This window comes from Cordyceps javanica, chromosome 1, assembly GCF_051103115.1.
Source record: "Cordyceps javanica chromosome 1, complete sequence".
NCBI lineage: Eukaryota > Fungi > Ascomycota > Sordariomycetes > Hypocreales > Cordycipitaceae > Cordyceps > Cordyceps javanica.
Genome location: NC_139295.1, coordinates 5698821 through 5719070, shown reverse-complemented (window position 1 = coordinate 5719070; position 20250 = coordinate 5698821). Strand labels below are relative to the sequence as shown.

Here is a 20250-nt window from a genome sequence, read left to right as displayed (position 1 = left end):
TATCAAGCATGCTGTCTCCTTAATTAGTACTCCGTACCGTCGCTACGTATTCCTCAGATGCCAATGGGACAAGAATTGGCAAAGTACAACTACTGATACTTACTCAGTACTAATCATCCAGAGCACCCAGAGCCACCCATGCCACCCACCGGGCTATACCCGCCGTATCCCCTGCGCTTAATGCCACGCAGCCAGGCACCCAGTCGCCAGACCCAGTTGCCAGACCCAGTTGCCAGACAGCCAGATAGCCAGGTACAGGACCCAAAATGCCCCAAACAGCCCCGACCGTGACCCAGATGGCCCAGTATACCCCTGTAGGTACCACCAATCAGCCAGCCCCCAAAGCTCCCCTCTCTCGCATCCCCCTCCACCGGGCCCACCCTGCCTGTCCACCCTTTTCACCCTTCTTTTCCGCCCCCTTGGCTTTTTTGGCCCTTTTGCCCTTCCTCCCCCTCACCTCAACACCCAAGGAACCCAAGGAACCCAGGCTACCCCCCTCCCCGAGCCCCCAAAAGCCGTCAAGCCGTGCAAGCCGCCCAAGCCGTCCAGGCCCTCCCGCTACCATCCACTCGACGGAATGCACCCTCGCCTCTGACCTGGTCTGGTCGGCCTCGTAACCAGCAAATATCCAATAAAATAAAATATTCTATTACCCCGAGAGGGAAGGAGATAATAATTATAATAGGAATAATAAAATAATAACCCAATAAAAAAATGTCATCTTCATTCCTCGTCCTTCTCTCTCTCTCTCGACCACTCACTTCTTCGCCTTCCTCTTCTTCTTCCACCGTTTGTTACATATATCCATCACCGAACCTCCATCTCGACTCCAACATTCTTCTCTTATGAGCCCCTTCTCTGCGTCCTTCGTCCTTTTCACCAACAGCCGGCTGGGTTATGCCGCTGTCTTCCAATTAGCGTGCCACTAGAGTCGTATCCAACTCAAACCATTACCACCACCACCACCCCTGCGCCGGTCGATCGTCATTGCCCAGTCGTCACTCCGTGCCTCTCGACTCTGATTCACTAGGCGCTCTTCGCCATTTTTCTTCTGATTCTCTCTGGGTCTCTTTTCAAACTTTCGCCCCCTTCTTTCGTCCTTGGCCAACCATCAGCACCAGCTTCCCCTCGAGTTTCGACGTCCATCCACCCTTTCGCCATACATTCGTTTGTCTACTTGGTCGCCTCCTCTCTGCGTCGTTGTTGTGTTGGGGTTTTTTCACCCCGTCTCGTTTCTGAAACCTGTGCATCTGGACAAGGCGGAAAAAAAAAAGACACACCAGGAAACAAACAAGCCGTTTGTTCTCTCAACTAGTCTTGAAACTTTTCTTCCTCGCCCTTGTTTTGCATCTCTCCCGTCGTCTTTGCGTCATTGCACAACGCACCTCATCGTCGCCATCGTCGCCGTCTTTTATCAACCAATCTTCACTACTTTTACTCCGCCGTCACCCATTCATTCGTCCATCACATCCATCTTCACCAACTCGGAGCATTCACTTCCTGCTCTCATATCTTTATTCCCTTATAATAACTGCTGGCCAGTCTCGGAAAAGGAAATAATCGTCCACACCACGTCCTGCGCCGCCTTGATTCACTAGCACCCATTGTGGGGGTTGGCGCATTCCTCGCCTCTCCTTCTACACTACAAACACACCCCCCTGCAACGCGACCATTTTTTGATCGACTACTCTCCTCATGCCGTTTTCTTCTTAATACTACCCGGCCGCAACATTTCCCGTCCTCGACGGATCTTGCCATTCTTTCTTCGCCACCCCACGGCTCGCCAGCATCTCTACCGGCCTCCCTGGTTTGGAGTGCCCCCACCAATCGATTCTCACTTGATACTCTCTGTTTTTGTGCTTCACCTCTTCTACTCCTGCCGGTCTCTTCTTCTCTGCTCCCGCCGACCCTCCGTCCTCCGTCCTCCTCCATCCTGGGTTCGGCATGAGTGTCGACCCTCAGAGCCTCGCCCGCGTGGCGCATACACCCACGACACACTCTTTCGAAATGCGCACAAATACAGAGGTAGAGCAACCCAGTTCGACAATAGCACCCTATTATACAGCACTAAATGGAGTCAACCAGCCCTTGAACATGGCGTTTGCCAACGCCCTCTGGTATACTCTCGGTGGCCTGGGCGTCATCATCCTCGCCATCCGGCTCATGGAGATTCTCTGGGCCAAGCTGCGCCAGGTCTCCGCCATGTCTGTGCCTCGAGATAAACAACACTACTGGAAAATGTCCCAATGGAGTTGGATGCCCAGATTCAAGAAGCACCTTATATACGCACCTCTTTTCAGGAAGCGCCACAATCGCGAGTTCCGTCTTTCCTCCGCCATCAACGTTGGCACTCTGCCCTCCCGACTACACATGTTCATCGTCGTTGTCTATCTCGCCAGCAACCTGGTATACATGTTCATCCTCAACTGGCAAAACGAAAACAAATGGGCCTTTTGCGCCGAGTTGCGAGGCCGAGCCGGCGTTCTTGCTCTCGTCAACATGGTCCCTCTCATCATCTTGGCCGGCCGGAACAACCCCCTCATTGCCATGCTCAAAATCAGCTTCGACACGTACAACCTGCTGCACAGATGGATGGGCCGCATCGTCGTCGTCGAGACTTTGATCCATGTCATCGCCTGGACCATTCCCGCCGTGGCTGACGGCGGCTGGCGCAATGTCCTCGATAAGTTTCTCAACTCCCTTTTTATCAGTTCCGGCACGGTCGGCACTCTTGCCCTGCTCCTGCTCCTCATCCTCAGCGTCTCTCCCTTCCGCCACGCCTTTTACGAAACCTTTCTCAACTTGCACATCATCCTTGCCCTCGTCTGCTTCATCTGCACCTGGATGCACTGCGCCACCTCCAAAGTCCACATTGGAGGCCTGCCCCAGCTGCCCTGGATCATCGCCGTCATGATTCTCTGGCTGCTTGATCGCCTGGCCCGCGTCATCCGCCTCATGTACGCAAATTGGTCCGACAAGGGCTTTACCGACGCTCTCTGTGAGGCGATGCCCTGCGATGCAACCAGAGTCACGGTCCGCCTGCCCCGCTACATGGACATTGCCCCCGGCACCCATGCCTATCTCCGATTCTGGGGCATCAGGGCCTGGGAAAGCCATCCCTTCTCCGTTGCCTGGGTCGAGCACGAATCAAACACACTCCCCATCTCCGCCGAGAAGGAGCCCCTCAACGCCGTCGACAGAGCTCACGCATACACCAAAGTGTCCTTTATCATTGGCGCCCAGACCGGCGTGACGCGAGAGTTGTTCAACCGGGCAAAAAGGATCAAGAATGGTATCCGTATCAAGGCCGCCCTCGAGGGACCGTATGCCGGCCATCACTGTCTCGACTCGTATGGCCACTGCGTCCTGTTTGCTGGCGCCACCGGCGTCACCCACCAGATTTCCTACTTGCGACATTTACTGGAGGGCTACAACGCCGGCACCGTCGCTACCCGCAGAATCACGCTCATCTGGATTATTCGCCAGTACGACTCTCTCGACTGGGTCCGACCATACATGGACTTGATTCTGCGCATTCCCAACCGCGGCGATGTCCTGCGCATCCAAGTCTTTGTGACGCGCCCCCAGAACCCCCGCGACCTTGCCGGGAGCAGCACCACTGTCAAGTTATTCCCCGGCCGTCCCAATGTGCGTCTCCTCCTCGTCAAGGAAGTACAAGAGCAGGTCGGCGCCATGTGCGTGACGGTCTGCGGGCCAGGCGGTCTCGCTGACGATGTTCGCTCTGCCGTGCGCGCCGTCCAAGGACACAGCGTTGTCGACTTTGTCGAGGAGAGTTTCACATGGTGATGACTCTGACTAATAGCCGCGAGCATACAAGCATTTTCTTTTCTTATACCCTTTTCGTCCGTGGCTTTTCTTTTATATAACACCACCAAATTTTCTATTGCATTTACTGGGTCCAGGCAATCACTCACATTTTCCTTTCTTCCTTTCTTCACTTTTTTTTCTTCACTTTTTTTTCGTTTTTGCTCTTCTCTTCATCTGTACATATACTGGACAATTTTTTTGAAGGGAAAATGTGCTTGGAATTGGAAGCAGGGACCCTCTGATACTGGTCGATGTACCCGAAACCGCGAGCGAGCCAGGGTGGCGCCGCGTAGACTTTGCATATATAACTGGCGCAGCATGGCATCACAAACGTGATGAATAGAACTCTTATTTTTTCTTTTCTTCTTACCACATTTTTATTTTCTTTTATTTTTTTGGCAAATCTGCTTCCAAGCCAACTCATGTCTAGAAAAAGGTGTGTCCATGGCTACCTGAGCTCGTAGACGGTGTACATGCTTGCTACAAACGCAGCGGCGGGGACAAGATATCGTACACTTGGATCGCCCTAGACACAACAAGAGTTGAAAAAGAAAAAGATTTACAGCGTTCCGTCCGTTTTCAGGAGGGCAAGCGCCTGTGATTGATGCCAATGTATGTAGAAATTTCCATATATGTGTAGAGGTATATTTTCATATGCAAAGCAAGAAAGAAAAAAAAAAGCGCCAGCTTATCCCCATCGCTATATAATGCATCATGCCATGTTTCCGAATGTTCAAGTCCCAAGCACTATCCATGCCCTCGCTAGCCATCCACCCATGCATACATGTCCCAGCCCTCTCACGCCGTAGCAGCCGTAACCGGCAGCGCCGTCTCTCCCAGCCCCGCCGTCACCGGGCCGAGCCCTTCGAGACCGCGGAAGCCCTCCTCGACGACCCACGCGCGGCCCCTGTCCAGCGCCCCCTCGAGCGCGTTGCACGCCGCGCCCACCACCAGCAGTCCCGGGGGCCGGCTGCCCTCGGCCTCGATAGCCTCGGCGACACGACCCAGTGTTGTGCGGATCACGCGCTGGTCCGGGCAGCTGGCACGCTCGATGACGGCGCAGGGCGTGGTCAGCGGCCAAAGTGTGCGCTGCGGCGAGGCGGTCTTGGCTTTCTCCCCCGCCTCCTCTTCTTCTTTGCCCTTGACGGTGGTGGCGGTGGTAAGTTCGGCCACGAGCCCCGTGATGCGGTGCAGTGCCATGAGAAAGACGACAGTACGCGAGGCCACGTACTCGGGCGGTGCCGGGGCGGCGCCCTTCTTGCCGGTGCCGGTGCATACGAGGACTTGGTCGGCAACGTCGCGCTGGGTCGGCGGGATGGCGGCGAAGAGCGGCGCGCTGAGAGCGCTCGTGATGCCGGGCAGCACGGCGACGCGGTCGCCGAGCCCGCGGGCGCGGAACCACGCCACCTCCTCGCCGCCGCGGCCGTAGAGGAACGGATCCCCCTGCTTGAGGCGCAGGACCGTTTGGCCGGCGACGACGCCGGCGTGGGCGGCAGCGAGGAGCTCCTCCTGCGCGGCGTCGGCGTTACCCGGGAACTTGCGTGCGATGCGCACAGGCGTCCGCCGCGGGATCAGGTCCAGCACGCCCGCCGGCACGAGCTTGTCGGCAAGAATCAGGTCCGCGGCGAGTATGGCGCGGTGCGTCGCGCGCGTAAGCAGATCCGGGTGGCCGGGCCCGCTGCCGGCGAGCACAAGCCGACCGAGTGCAGGGCGCGAAGGGCTGCTGCCACCGCTGCCATGGTCGCGGAGGGAAGGAGGTGACGCGAGACCAGAGTCGGATGAGGAGGAGTCGGGCGAGGATCCCGGATAGCTAGCAAGCAGCTTGGCGACGTCATCGTCGGTGACGGCCGCGAGGCGGCTCAACGGCCAATACTCGCAGACTTGGCTGAGCCAACGCATGCGGCGGGTTTTGACGTCTTCCGTCTCGGCGGTGACGAGTTTGTTGAAGGCCGCGCTCTGGCCGGTGGAGTCGTCATCGGCCAACGCAGCACTCGCAGAAGCAGCGTCGCAGCGGTCCTGCTGGATGATGCGCCGGCGGGCGTCGCCGAGGCGGGCCGTCGCTGCGCCAAGATGCGCGGGCAGCGAGGCGGCGATCTCGCGGCGGATGCGCGAGGCAAGCTTGCACCCGCGGCCGTTGGTCGTGACGCCGACCTGCAGCGGCCCATCGACGTAGGTGGACAGCAGGGTGACTGTGCATAGGTCCGGGGCGTCGACTACGTTGACGAGGATGCGATTGCGTTTGCAAATGGTTGAGATGTGGGCGTCTGTGATGGAGGGTTTTAAAAGTCAGCGAGTCGTCGAATCCAAAGAGACAGATAGACTAGGGATCAAGCAAAGTTGACGGCAAACAAGAACAAGACAAAAACGTACTCGTCTCCCGTGTTCCCGTCGTTACAAACACGGCGTCCACCACGCCGCCGACCTCGTCCCTGCCGAGGCGGAACAGGTCCGCGTCCTCGAGCGTCTTCTGCTCCCACTTGACGCTGCCGTCGTCAATCTTGGCCTGCAGGCCGTAGTGCAGGTCCGTCGCCGCGGGGGCGACGAGGATCGGGTGTGCGCCGGCGGCGAGCGACTGCGTGCAGCGGGCGGCCGCAAAAGGGTTGGTGCCGGCGACGATGTGGACGCTGCCTCTGCAGTTGAGGCCGGCGAGCAAGACGTTGGGAGGTGGTGATGGTTCCTGCCCGTCCATGGTGCCTTGATTGGTTGTTTCGGCAGTATTGGAGTAGAACAATTAAAAAGAAATATATATATAGAGAGAGAGAGAGAAGAGAGAAAGAAAAAGTCCCAGGTAAAGGGGGGGGAGAGGTTATAGAAAAAAAAAAAAGAAGGCGAACCCTCTTTCTCGGCTCGTCGGGCGGGAAGCTGGACTGGTGTACTTGGCCGTCGCGAGAGGTCTTGTTTTTGGTGGACGCCGTTTCCCGATGAGAAATGACAGCCCAACGCAAGCTCCGGAGTCACAGCACAAATCCAATTGAAAAGGAAGAATTGTAACAAGAAGAAAAGAAAACAAAGCTGCAAAACCGAGAAAAAAGCCAGCCGAGCGCCCGACGCAAACAGTCACGAGCAGCCGTCGTTGTCCGGTCCGGGCCCCATCCTGGCGCATCACCAATTCTGAGCCCCAGTTGACGCCATTGCGCCTTGTGGGGTTCCCTATCGGCGTCCAATCAGTGTAGCTTCAATTCCAACACCCAATAGAATAGCACGACGGGCAACTGTCTTCTGTAGATACGCGGAGATGCAAATCTTCATTCTGATCCCATTGAGAGGCCGTTTCCCCCCAGATCAATCCCTCCATATCTTTTTAGAGGCTCCATCTTTATCTTTACCCTTTTCCCTTCCTATCGTACAGAGATTTATATGCATAGGTAGCTGTTGTTACATGGCCTCCCCGCCCCCGCCCCCCGCACATTCCCCTGTGTCCTTGATAACGTAATTATACAGATAGGCACTTGCAGACGCAGCCTCCTGCGCTGCCGGCCTTGATATGATACACATGCCTCTACCGAGTACGAATCTTGCAACGATCGCAGAGCCATCCACAGATCATCGGCGGACCTCATTGCTTGAACCGACGCTCACCCTCCGCCTCGCGGTCCATCTCTGCCAGCTCCTCGTCAACCTCCATGTCAATCTCCTTGTCGTCGTCGTGCTGGTCCTTCATGATTTGCCGAATCAGGTCCTCTTGCCTCTTTGTTCGGCTGTTGCCGCGTCCAGGCCTGGTCTTGACCTGCCAGTCGGTGCCCAGTCCCTCCCGCGCCGCCTCGCGCTCCGCCTTCTTGGCCTGAATCGAGCGCTGCTTTTCCGTGTCTACGCCGCTGCCGTTGCGTGCGCTGCGCGGCACGCGCGTCTTGGCACCCAGAGCCCACAGATCGCCCCAACGCGACTTGCGCGCGTCGTGGTAAGCCACCTTGCTGAAGCTTTTGGGTATCGTCCATCGCTCCAGCCTGCCCTCTGGCGTACAAGTGTCGAGTGTGACGTGGCCCTTGCGCTTAATGGGTGGCAAGATGATGCGCGGCAGTGTCTGCATTTCGGGCGTCTCCTCGGCCCTTTCGTAGCCAACGAATGCGTCCTCGGTAAGCTGCTTACTGTTCTGGCCCTCACCTGTCTGAACACCCTTCTGTATAGCGACATAGCTAAACTCTACCTCGCCCTGATTGTGCGACTCGCTGCCCAGAAGCTTGCTGTAAAAACCTGGTCGGACAAATCTTTGACTGAAATGGCAGTAATCCTTGCGTCCCTTGCTCTTGCCTGGCTCTGGATACATGGGGCATGGGCCGTGGTTGGTGCATGGTGCAAGGATCCTGCCCGCCTCCAGCTCTCGATGGTATCCTGGGTTGAAGTCCTTTGCGTCTGTCAGGCTTTCACCCGATTGTGGCAGCATAAATTGCTTCAAGAGCGTATCACGAACGTGTGCTACAGCTTCGAAGCCTCGCGGGTGTGCCTTTTCCGTGACAATGAGGACGCCGCCATCTGGATTCAGAAGCGCCCAGAGGTTGTTCAAAATAGCTTGCCGGTAGTGATCCTGCTTTTCCTTCAGAAATAGGTGCGTCGCGATGATGACATCGTAGCTCTTGCGCTTTTGCGGTTCGCTTCCGGAATCTAGATGCTGGCCGCTCTTCATAGTACCCGAGTGCACATAGTCGGGCAAGCGTGGAAGGAATGTCGTATTATGCAAAAAAGTCTTGAGGCGCCCGCGGAGTCGGTCGGAGCTCACAACGACAGTCTTTTTGCCAGGAATTTTGTCGCCCTCGACTTTTCCCTTCTCAGCCAGTAGATCCCACTCCGCTTGCACAATTTGTTCCCATGCGACCAGGCCTGCGCCTCCCGCACCAGCATCCAGCACACTCAACCCCGGGCCGTTGTTTTCCAAACGCGATTGAATCCATCCGCTGCCGATTCGTTTTCGCACTTCTCGGAGCGTCGCCATGGTGCTGGCATATGCGCCTGGAACATAGGCGGCTAGAAAAGCGTCCGCTTCGATTTCCGTCATGTGCTTCGTGTCTGGCGGTAGGCCAATTCCACCCATATGCCCATTTCGTAAGCCAAATGGTGTCACGGGAGATGTGGGCAGACCCCGGCCTCCGAATGCCGATTCTGCTGCAGTCTTGACGTGGGCCAAGTGCGTTCTCCCGAGAAGCGACTGTAAAGGCTTTACTAGGCGCTCCTGAGGGAGCAAAATTTCCACAGGAGTATCATGAAAGCGGGCTTCCAACGTGTAAGGATGAAAGCGGCGAGCTTCGGCAGTTGCTGTTGGCTGGGATGTTGGGTAGTATCCGGTCGCCCATGACGTCTCGCCTTCCGTGCCATCGAGCAGGCCATCATCTTCGTCGGGCTCCTCCGGTTCATACGCTGCCTCCTCTTGCGCCTGTGCGGCAGAATCAAAGTCGTCCTGTAGCCGCTCCAGAGCAATGCGCTCTCTCTCACTGCGCGCCACAATATCAATGTACCCGGGCTCTTTTGCAACTACATAGTTTTCCAGACTCTCACCACCCTCTATCGATTGCTTTGCCATTTCATAGCTAATCTCTTCAAATTCGCCACCATCGAGCTCTCGAAGTAGAATCCCCTCGCCATCAGACTCCGCACGGCCCATATCGGAATGCTCTGGAATGCCGACATCTTCGGGTGTCGTCTCGCGCAGTGGCGGCCCGTATAATCTTTCGTAGAGACGATATTCCTCCTCGTTCAAATAACCTTTGGGCAGTGTATCTCGAAATCGTTGCTTAGCTTGGCGTACTATTTGCTCGACTGCTTCGGGATTTTTTATCGCCTCTCCGGTCGCAGATGTATCTCTATAGCTTCGTGAATTCGAAAATGATCGAGTTGTGGCTGGTTTGCGACTCAAGTGTAGCGTCGCAGTTTGTCGGCGCAGACTTCGTAGTTCTGCACTTCCTCGACAATCTGCCCTATGCTGTCGCGAAGCCGCCACAGACGCTCTGTAGCATCTCGGACAGGCATTCCGTACGCCGGCCAGAGAGAGCATTATTATTTTGTCTGCTGGCCCTGGTGGAAGAAGAAATGGTCCGCGAAGCAAGCTCCCAAACTTTTCCAGTCGCGCTGTCACGTGTGCTGGTCATATCCATTTAGGGGTCGCTGATAGGCCAGTACAGGACAGACCTCTTCCCACTATATATTTTGAAAGCAAGCGTACAAGCATGCCAGGCGGCTTAACCGTTTGAGCTGGAGTACCAGTTTATCATGATTATCGAGATTCCAGCTAGAAAAAAAAAAAATACTAGAAGGCAAGTATCATTCTATCTTACAAGTCCAATCTACACTTTACTCTGAGCTCAAATCTGCCAATGTCTTAAAAGTCTTTGGCTTGGAAGGTGCTGTCGCAGGTGGTCGCACAATGTTGGCGTTAGTCACATGAGCAGTGCTCTTCTTATTTTCAATGTTAAAAGACGAGTTCTTGGCGGATCTATATGCGTCGCTCTGGTGATGGGAGCCGGTTAGCGAACGGCGCATGGTGGCCATCCTGCATTTGACATACCGAGAAGAAGGACACCAAATAGAGTCCAATAATAGTGATTATGTGTCTGATGATTGAGGCGGGATCAAAGGTCAGGTTGCTCATGGCAGAGCCGCTGGCGCCGCTGCCTCCGAGCGTCTGGCCGCGGTTGCCAAAGACCTCGGCGCTGCCACCACCCTGCACGAGCTTGCTGGCCTTGACAATTGCGCCGGCTAGAGCTGCAGGGTTTGCACCAGTGACAGTCTCGACGACGACACCCTTGTGGAGGACTTTGAATGTAGGCAGGCTGCGGACACCATACATCTGGCCGATGCTCCCTTTCTCCGTGTTGACCTTGACAAAGGCCATCTTCTTCGGCTTGGCGTACTCATCGGCCAGGCGCTCAAAATGAGGACCGATCATTTTGCAGGGACCGCACCAGTCCGCATAAACTATTTGGGCGGCTGTTAGCCTATCACTCTCGTTCATGAGCCAACATTGTCCGTAGACGAGCCATACAGTCAGCCACGACCACTTGCGTCTTTTCGAGAACCATGTCCCACTCCACTTGGTCGTCAATATGCTGTGTAGCGCCCATAGTGTGCAAATAATTAATGGAAAAACGAAATGGGTTATATTCAATCGAGGACAGCAAGGATGAAATGATGGGTACATGACTTGGACACGGTTGCTGACGAATGCCACAGCCTACACAATGGTCTGAACTAGGCAGGCGGTCAGACATTCTGCCACGTAACTTCCCTGCGGTCATCATCTCTCTTTCATGGTTACTGCAAGTGCATCTTTACAAAGACTTCGATGTTTTTGAATTCAACAATCATCCGAACGTTAATGAGCTCTCTAAGTCATATTCACCATTTGATGAGCCCAGCATCATAATGTGGCCGTGCAACAAACTGGATTTAGTATTTTGCAGTCACAAGGCCGTTGAGAGAAGTTCTTAATGTTCAGTGAGCATCAATTCATGTGATATTTCGCCGTCATTGCTTAATTTAGTAGTACTTTAAACTCCATTTCATTCTTTGGCGTCTTTATATGCCAGCATCCTGGCCGACGACACCCCAAGCTCTCTGAGCAGCAAAGAGACCTCTCAAAAGGTTCCCGGAGGCGGGAACATTGCTGGAGGTATCGCTGCCGTTGCCCGCATTATCAGTTGCACTTCGGGAAGCACCCCCAGCACCGTCGTCGCCGTCGCCGGCGGGAACAGTACGAGTAGCGAGACCGCCAGTATTGGGAACGGCAGCAGTGTCACCAGCTCCGACGGGCTGAGCAGGGCCGGCGGCGACGGGACCAATACCAGTATGGCCAGCGCCACCACGTAGGTTGGAGGTCATGGCGGAAATGCCAGTGTCAACGGCGCTCACGATAGCGGCGGCGGCGGCATCGATGTCTCCTGTGGAACCGCTAGGCGACCGCGCATCGACTTGCTTCCAACGAAGGGCATCTCTAAGGTTTTCAAGAACATCAGCCACCTTCTGGTCATTAGGGCTATTCGCATGTTCGGGCACTATCTCAGGGAGCTCGACCTGCTTGTTGGTAAACATGGGATCCCTCATGGTAGGCAGGGCAATGGAAAAGCCAGCAAGGCAAGACATGATGACAACGCTGTTGCAGGACCTCATTTCGAGTATTGTGTCGATTCGAACTGTTTTTTGGAGTTTGGGGTCAAAATAGGTAGAGAGCTTGTAGGGAGCTTGTAGAGAGCTTGTGGAGAGCTTGTAGAGAGCTTGTAGAGAGCTTTTGAGTAGGCTTGGTAGGAAGAGCAGGCGAAGCAGGAAAGAGTCAAATTCAGAGACTCTTTATACTTTTTTCTTTATTTCCTGTCCGACTGCCAAAGTATTTAGTCGGAGGTAACAGAATCCTCTCGTCAGGCTCCCTGCGGCGTGCCAAACGATCGTCTACTCGGGCAATCGACTCTATGACAGCATCTAAAAAGCCGGTCACTTCCTGCCGATCTGACTCCATTGCCGGCAGCTCGGCAATGGCAAAAATTTGCATGTATTCAAGTAGTCGAAACCTAGCATACGCCCAACTGCCTCGCATTTTCTCGCGTGCTGCTCTCGACGATGACGAACCATGCGGTCGTAATGAGAAACCACTGGTCATGGGTTGTAAAAGTCACGGATCAACGATGCCACGTTTGCCTCTGCGCCCAGCACTGGAATTCAACAGAACGCTCGGTAGTCGCTAGGCTTGAAACAAGCGCCTAAATTGCTCATCAGTGTATGGGTATGGAAGTAGAGAATGGACTCGATTTGTGAGACATCGACTCCTTGGGAATGTGCTTCCACTATTCGGAAGCAGCAGTCCGACCAACAACGGGGTGACGTCAACCTTGATGTCACTGAATATTCGGATGAAGGGCAGTGAAGAATCGCCCCCTGCAGCGCTATCAAAGAAGTGAGGCAGAACTGTATAAAGGGGAAATTCGGCGACAAAAAGAGTAGGTAGCTATATGTGTATTGCATAGATTGGAGATGCAAGCAGTATCGTTACACTGACTGTCAAGGCAAACCTATTGTTAGAGTTGTTAGACTCGGATTGAAGGTACACGTTTTAGTTGTTCTCAATGAGCTAGTATAATACTGTGGTGTAGGATGTGAAGAGATAGAAGCAAAGGCACAGGAGACTAGCACGAGCAGCAATTAATGTTGGGAATCAATGCGTTGAAGTATTGATGTAAAAGCTAATTGTTAGACCTGGGAAGGTAGCCAGTATCACCCAGCTGGAGACCGAAAGTGACTGGTAGCGCGTCAAGATTGACTGCCTCTATTCTCTGACCATGTCAATAGTCAACAAGATTGCAGGTCTACAGGCACTCACTTTGCACAGTATGTAGTCAGAAGTAGCGAATAGATGGTTGATTCTTGCAGCCTAGTAGAAACCAGGGCTATATTAAGTAGTTGCTGATTGACACGCGCCAGCAGCCAGAATTGGCTGCGCACATGGAACATCAATGATAAGGGTAACGAATCTTAGTAATAGCGTAGTAGAGTAACCTATAGTTGCCTACCTAGTAAGGAGGAGTGTTACTACGGCGAGGCTAGCCTACCACTAATAAGTCATCTATCTCCCCTCCAACTATAGCTATTTAAAGACCTAAGCATAAAAAGGTTCAACTACAAAGTATTAATAGTGAACGAGAATAGCTTGCGCGTGGACGGCCTAGGCAAGGTTAGCGGGCGAAGAATATACGGACGAAGAAAGTTGCTTAAAATCGCATTTTGGATGGTTTTGGAAGGGGGATATTACAGGGTTTCATTCCTACAAGGGGGTTCAATTCGCCAAACTTGCTCAGTGCAGGTAGCGGCAGGATCGTGTGAAGCTCACGCGCCCAACATGGTACTCAGCGTTCGGTCTGTTTCATGAATCCCGCTCAAGGAACCTTGTCATTCTACAGATGGCAGAGCAAGCTCTCAGCGAAAAAGAGACAAGAAGGTAACAAGGCCCGATCCTTCTTCTGTGCATGCGGCTGCAGCTACATTGCGTTTTAGCCATCCAATAGGACCACGCCACAAAGCAGCGCGCAACCCGCGCCCTATACCACACCAATCATTGCTATATATCAGTAGAGCTGCAGAAACGTTGTTTATCCTGCACAGCGCCAAGGCAGTTATGGCTGTAAAATGACACATGCATGGTAGTCTGTAGATAATAATAAAGCATGCATGACCAAGGTGACACCACATTCAACTCGTTTCTTGGCACAAGGGCCCGAGTACACCCACAGGAGAAAAGGCGACCATGAGAGACTTGCTCAGATTCCATTGTCAGAGCAAAGCCTCTCATCTTCGGTGCTGGGCAAGCCATGCTGTATGCTGGGTTCTTGTTCCCCAAGAGGCGTTGCTGTGGTTTGCTGGTTTACTCTCTTGTTTGCGCTGATACAGCCGCTCGACTGTGTGAGGATGGCTTGATAAACTGGGCACCGCCAGGGACAAGATGCCACGTTGATAACTATACATAGCCGATTCGCGACCCGACGAAACCTATAGCCCAGCAGCCCAGCCACTTATGACGCAAAATAGCCCCCTTCCGTATATTGTTGACCTTATTTTCTTTTGAGGGGCTTCGTCCCCGCAGATTAGGCTGGCTCGGAATCAAGTTGGCCAAGAGCGCGGATTGCGATCAACTCACAGTACCCAAGACGCTATCCATACTTAACTTGTAAGCGTTCCAGCACTCTTTGCTGATCCACAGCACTGGCTTCGTCCCCCTGTCTGTACATCCACCTCTGTCAATTTGTAAAATGGAACGGGGATAGGCCTCCAAGGCATGACTGCACATGTGTAAGCGCTCGGTATATGCGCCAGGCTGCAGGAATGTAGCCATGGGACGTGGGTGTTCGATGTCGGATCAAACGCTCCGATGTTGATGTTCAGCTGTCTGCACCTTTTGCCTGCTGCGTCGACTAGAGAGAGATGATCCCGCACTTTTGCCAAGTACTCGATATTTCCACCCACTATCCGGCGGGGGTCCAGGCCCGGAAAACAGCCAGGTGGATCCGTTTATTGTGTTGGGCCGATACATATCCTTGCCGGCGAAGCTGCTGGTACTAACATAAGCCGCATCGGCTGAAGCTTCTACTATGTAGCTTCGGGCCGTCCCGCCCCCGCGTCGAACAATCATCGAGGTGTGCATGCGCCGTTTCTATCTACTTCCATCACATGGCTAGCAATTACCTCGAGGCCCTATCGACGATCGTATACATTGTAGTCTGCGTCCTAAGTAGCCTGAAAGTTGAACTGTTTCCAAGCACAGAAACGTACTTGCGACCGAGCCAACCATCTCGCACCATATTCGCTTCAATAGTTGACCTTTTGTATACCCTTCATCCCTTACTCAGCATGTCACCCACCGACGACTACACCGTCGGCTGGATCTGCGCCTTCGAGCCCGAATACGTTGCCGCACAGCTCTGTCTCGACGTGATACACCCAAAGCTTGATTTTCACCCATCTCCCCACGACACCAACACGTACACTCTAGGCAAGATCTCGAACCACAATGTCGTTATCGCCTGTCTGCCCGATGGGTCATACGGGACGTCCTCTGCAGCCAACGTTGCCAACAACATGTTAAGAAGCTTCTCCAATGTCAGAATCGGCCTGATGGTTGGCATCGGCGGCGGTGCTCCAACTGCGGATCATGACATCCGCCTAGGAGATATTGTAGTCGGTGTTCCTAGAGGCACAATGGGTGGCGTGTTCCAGTATGACTTTGGTAAAAGGATACAGGAGCAGGACTTCCAAGAAACGGGATTCTTAAACCGACCACCAACAGCCCTACTTACCGCCGTGATGCAACTCAAAACCAAACATCGGCTGAAGCGTGGCAGTCTCGAGATGGCTCTCGACCTCATTCTCGAGAATCAGGATGAAGAGTTACGGGAAGGACTTGAGCGACCAGATGCAAGCACCGACATTCTGTACCAAAGTGATTTCGTTCATCCCCGCAACGAGAAATCAGACTGCTCGGAAACCTGTGGCATTGACCCAGTGAATGTAGTTTCACGACCGGAACGTACGAGGCGGCCGCGGAGCCCGGCTGTGCACTACGGCTTAATTGCTTCGGCAAATCAGCTAATGAAGGACGCCGTACAGCGAGATAAGTTTGCAAGGCTCCGCGGTGTTCTTTGCTTTGAGACGGAAGCTGCTGGTTTGATGAATAATTTTCCATGTCTGGTCATTCGTGGCATATGCCATTACTCTGATTCTCACAAGCATAAGTTGTGGCAAGATTACGCGGCATTGGCAGCTGCAGTATATGCCAAAGACCTTCTTGCGGAGATTTCGCCCACAAAAGTTCAAGCGGAGAAGAAGCTTAGTGAACTGGTGGAAAACGGTAAGCCATGGCTGGTTCTTTGGTGTCGCTCGTGGGCAGGGATGCTGATTGGGCCTCGGTCTTTTACGAATCTAGTCTCCGAGACTGTCAAAGCAACAGGTGAAGCCGTCATTAGCCTCATCGAGTCCACGGTAGTCAAAAACAAAGATAACAAGATCCTCGACTGGTTGACGCCAACTAGAGATAGCTCTCAGTATAGCGACCTCTTAAAGCTACGACAACGAGGAACATGCTAATAGTTCCTAGACTCAGCGCAGTATCGGGCGTAGCTAGGTACACGAGAAAAAACGCTCTTCTATATAGGCATTCCTAGAGCCAGAAAGACAATACTTGTATCGATTATTATCGAGGATCTCTTTTCTCGCTTCGAGAATAACTAGGAAGTCAGTATTACATACTTATACTATTACTTCTAGAGGCAAGACTAGCAGAAGCTCGACGATCTCCTCGCCAGTCTGTTTAGGCAGCTGGCTTAACGTCGGCTGTCTCTGCCGGACGAGCTGACCTCTCTCTACAAGAAACATGAGCGCAAACAGACAAGACTATCTATTGATGAAACACAAACAGGCCTCCAATTGGTGGCGCCGCCGAGGAGGGTCCTCCGGCCGCCTCCCGGTCCTCCTCGGCGTCCTGACATACAAGGTCGATGTCAATGCTAAGGATGGAGAGGGTAGATCACCGCTATGGAATGCCGTCGAGCGTGGCCATAAGGCTGTTGTCCGGCGGCTGCTGAAAATGGAGGAGGTTGATGCCAATTCCGAGAACGACATGGGTCAGACACCGCTCTTTAGTGCTATCAGCCACGGTCAGGAGGCTATCGTTCAGCTACTGATAGCGAACAACAAGGTCGATATTAATGCTAGCGATCGCATGAAAAGATCATCGCTTTCACATGCAGCCAGAAACGGCAAAGATGCTATTGTCAAGCTGCTGTTGAGCAAAGGTTGCAACGACAAAGCGGCTGATAGACGTGGTCGGACGCCGCTATCATGGGCCGCTGCAAATGGACACGACGCCATTGTTAAGCGCCTCATTATGGCAGATCCGTTATGCCTTAACTCAAGAGATAATCATGGCCTGACAGCTCTATCATGGGCTGCCTCAAATAATCGCGAAAACGTTGTCCAACTACTTCTCGCAACTGAGGGAATCAATGTGGATCCTCAAGACAAGAGCAGCCGAACGCCGTTGTTATGGGCGGCTTCGACCGCCGAAGCAATGCGAGATTTTAAAGTGTTGTATAGTGGCGATCGTGACGTTAACTTATGGGGGATCATGCAGGATCTTGAAATCATCGTCAAACTTCTGCTGGAAAATGGCGCCAATGTCAACGCCAAGGACGATTGTGGTCGGACGCCGCTGTCGTATACTGCCGAGAGGGGGTACGAGGCCATCGTCAAACTACTACTAGACAGTGGCGCAGATTTCGACACTGAGGATTGTGTTGGTGGGACGCCGCTGTCGTATACTGCCTATCAGGGGCACGAAGAATGGTGCAGAATTCGGAGCCAAGGACAATCATAGTCGGACGCCGCTGTCGTATGCCGCCGAGAAGGGGCAGGAGGTCATCGTCAAACTGCTGCTAGAAAACGGCGCTGATGCCAACACGAAGGACAATAATGGTCAGACGCCGGCACAGTGGGCCACCAAGAACAGGCATGAGGCAATCGTTGAACTACTAAGACGGCAAGGAAAGACGGCAAGAAAACGGCGCCAATGGCAACGCGAAGGACAATAATAGGCCGCCGCCGAGAAGGAGTGAGAGGCTTGAGAGGCCTATGAAGCTGCTTAAACGAGAAACTCAATAATGACGAGACTGAAACTTTTCCACCATATTCGGGAAGCCAGTATAGTACTTGAATAACCCGTGACGAGCAATCAAAGTCTTGACTTCGCCTTCCCCAACCCGTTTTCCAACATGGATGGCGAAATGGTAATCGCTATATTTGCCCACCTTTCGCCAGACCACCCGGCCTTGACCCGGCAGTTATCGTGGCCATGATCCGCTCCTATGTACACACTGCCGAATGGAAAACGATGCCTATTATTCAGACGATGAAAATGTGTCCGTCAACAATGCTTGAGATGTATGGATTGAATGACGCCGAATATAGAGCCCGCTCGTTGTTCAAATAAATACAACGCGTTCTTGGCAAGTCCAGTATGCCAACAGTTGGCTTCTGCGACTCACCTCGAGCCAGCTTGAGCTACCTTATCGGAGGTCTTGGTAGTATCCCTTGACCAATTTGTATAGGAAGAGTCGTCATGAGAAACTCATCAAGTCTACTGCTGTACCCAGAAGCATACATCGAAAGATGCAAAGTTACAGCACGTGACAGATCAATAGGCGATTCTTGGCATTCTTTTTATATCCACCCAGGAACGTATATTTATTTACCTTTGTCTCAATGCTTCCTCGTTTTCGCTGATCCACTATGCTAGCCGCTTGCACACTCTCCCCCTGCGACTCGCTGTTGCTCCCCTGCCTACATGGCCATATTGTCGAGCATTTTCTGGGCTGAAACTAATGCTGGTCGATTGTGCCTGCGATGCGTCGGGGTATATTCAAGGTTTGTGGGCTCGAAAAGCTTTTCCCGAAGGCGGTGCTCCTCGAAAGGCTAAATGGTAAGCCACTGTTCCCGCCACGAAGCGGCCAGGCTGGACTAGCTAGTATCGCTTACTTCAAAGAGACTCCCGTAATTGGTACAGACTGGTACGAAAGCGAGGTCAATTGGGTGTCTCGGACTTTGAAGCTCTTGAAGAAAAGTATTTTTTTTTTCTTGATGCGGCGGGGACCTCGTGAAGTTTATGTCTGTTCCTTGGTGGAGAGGACTTTGTCCACAAACGATATATACCTATCAAGAGGACCGAGTATGTTTTTTCCTACCTGAAAATCAGGTTTGAGACTCAAAACCACCTTAACACAGCAAAATACCACGAGAAACCTCCCATTATGCACTTTTCTACCGTTCTAGCTACCTCTTCCACGCTGGCCGGCCTCTCTACGGCCGGCATGCTTCCAATCTACATGTAAGTGCCTAGCCCATTTTGGAAACTTGGTCTGATTGGTGAGACTAACACGACATTGAAACTCGTCAGGGCCAACGAAACAGACACTTCTATTAGCGTGCTTGGCAACGTGAAAGCCGCTACCTTTTTTGGCTGCGAAAAGCTGCAGCCCCATCTCAACAAGGCCGACTGCGAGCACATGTCCAAGATTGGCATGGCCGGCCAGGGCATCAACTCCCTGCAACCCAACGGCAAGGCTTGGATCGGGTCCGACGGCCCCAACACCTTCACGTTCACCAACCGGGCCGGCAGCCCGTCGCCTGTGCCGGTGACGGTCGTCCTATGGGCCTGGGAGCGCGACCAGGACTACCAGGCCATGTGCGTCAACGTCCGTCGCCCGTACATCACCGTGTCCCTGCCCAACGCCGGCGACGACGTCGTCGTCTCGCTCGCCGACGACGTGGTGGGGGGCTTCGCCGCGCTCGAAAACCACGCGACCGCGCTCAGCTTCGCCGGCCTGGTCGACAACACATGGGGCGAGTTCAACACCAAGGGCGACAGCACGGTGGACGTGTCCCGCGAGGTCAACGCGCGCGGAAGCGCCATGTCCATCCGCGCCTCCAACGGCTGCGTCTCCAACATGAGCGAGTGCGTCTTCGTCTGCAAGAACTCCGGCGCCGACTGGTGCGGCGACAAAGACACCTACCAGCTCACCAACTGCGGCCATGCCAACCCCGGCGCTCACACTGACAACGACGGCGCTGACGGCGGTTGCTCCGGCTGGGGTAGCAAGGGGAAGCATCTCGATATTGATTTGGGACATGACTGAATGATGCAAGGGTCGAGATGGACGAGCTGCTATACCCCGACATGCGCGGCGTGTCATTTGAAAGACAATATGGGCTTGAATGTAAATAAACTCAATACCTCTAAAATAAAGGGAATTTCCTCCATCGTCTGTTTTGCTTCATGGTTTGCTCCAGTTTCAAGGCATAGGCTTGCTCTTGTGCGGCTGGAGGCGCTAGAGCTGAATGCGCCTTACCAACAGAGGTGACTCACTGAACATTCCACAATCTGGCTTCTATATCACGACACAAAGA

The 20250-nt window shown here is 53.5% G+C and overlaps 5 protein-coding genes across 5 annotated transcripts; 2 read left to right on the top strand and 3 right to left on the bottom strand.

Moving 5' to 3' along the window:
- Positions 1–1944: 1944 nt before the first annotated feature.
- V2A60_001718 (uncharacterized protein) lies at positions 1945–3807 on the top strand (the record flags this gene model as incomplete). The annotated part of the gene is made up of 1 exon (XM_083253075.1): positions 1945–3807. The coding sequence occupies one exon, from the start codon at positions 1945–1947 to the stop codon at positions 3805–3807; it is 1863 nt and encodes a 620-aa protein (XP_083109201.1).
- An 819-nt stretch (positions 3808–4626) lies between these two features.
- Positions 4627–6517, bottom strand: V2A60_001717 (uroporphyrinogen-III C-methyltransferase; the record flags this gene model as incomplete). Its single annotated transcript, XM_083253074.1, has 2 exons — positions 4627–6092; positions 6199–6517. The coding sequence occupies 2 exons, from the start codon at positions 6515–6517 to the stop codon at positions 4627–4629; spliced, it is 1785 nt and encodes a 594-aa protein (XP_083109200.1).
- Positions 6518–7384: 867 nt separating this feature from the next.
- Positions 7385–10877, bottom strand: V2A60_001716 (mitochondrial small ribosomal subunit Rsm22-domain-containing protein; the record flags this gene model as incomplete). The annotated part of the gene is made up of 4 exons (XM_083253073.1): positions 7385–9620; positions 10112–10263; positions 10322–10731; positions 10799–10877. The coding sequence occupies 4 exons, from the start codon at positions 10875–10877 to the stop codon at positions 7385–7387; spliced, it is 2877 nt and encodes a 958-aa protein (XP_083109199.1).
- A 454-nt stretch (positions 10878–11331) lies between these two features.
- On the bottom strand, positions 11332–11895 carry V2A60_001715 (uncharacterized protein; the record flags this gene model as incomplete). Its single annotated transcript, XM_083253072.1, has 1 exon — positions 11332–11895. The coding sequence occupies one exon, from the start codon at positions 11893–11895 to the stop codon at positions 11332–11334; it is 564 nt and encodes a 187-aa protein (XP_083109198.1).
- Positions 11896–15144: 3249 nt separating this feature from the next.
- On the top strand, positions 15145–19979 carry V2A60_001714 (uncharacterized protein; the record flags this gene model as incomplete). The annotated part of the gene is made up of 7 exons (XM_083253071.1): positions 15145–16141; positions 16217–16334; positions 16388–16397; positions 16709–17523; positions 17621–17763; positions 19069–19171; positions 19241–19979. 7 exons carry the CDS (start codon positions 15145–15147, stop codon positions 19977–19979), a joined length of 2925 nt encoding a protein of 974 aa, XP_083109197.1.
- Positions 19980–20250: the final 271 nt, after the last annotated feature.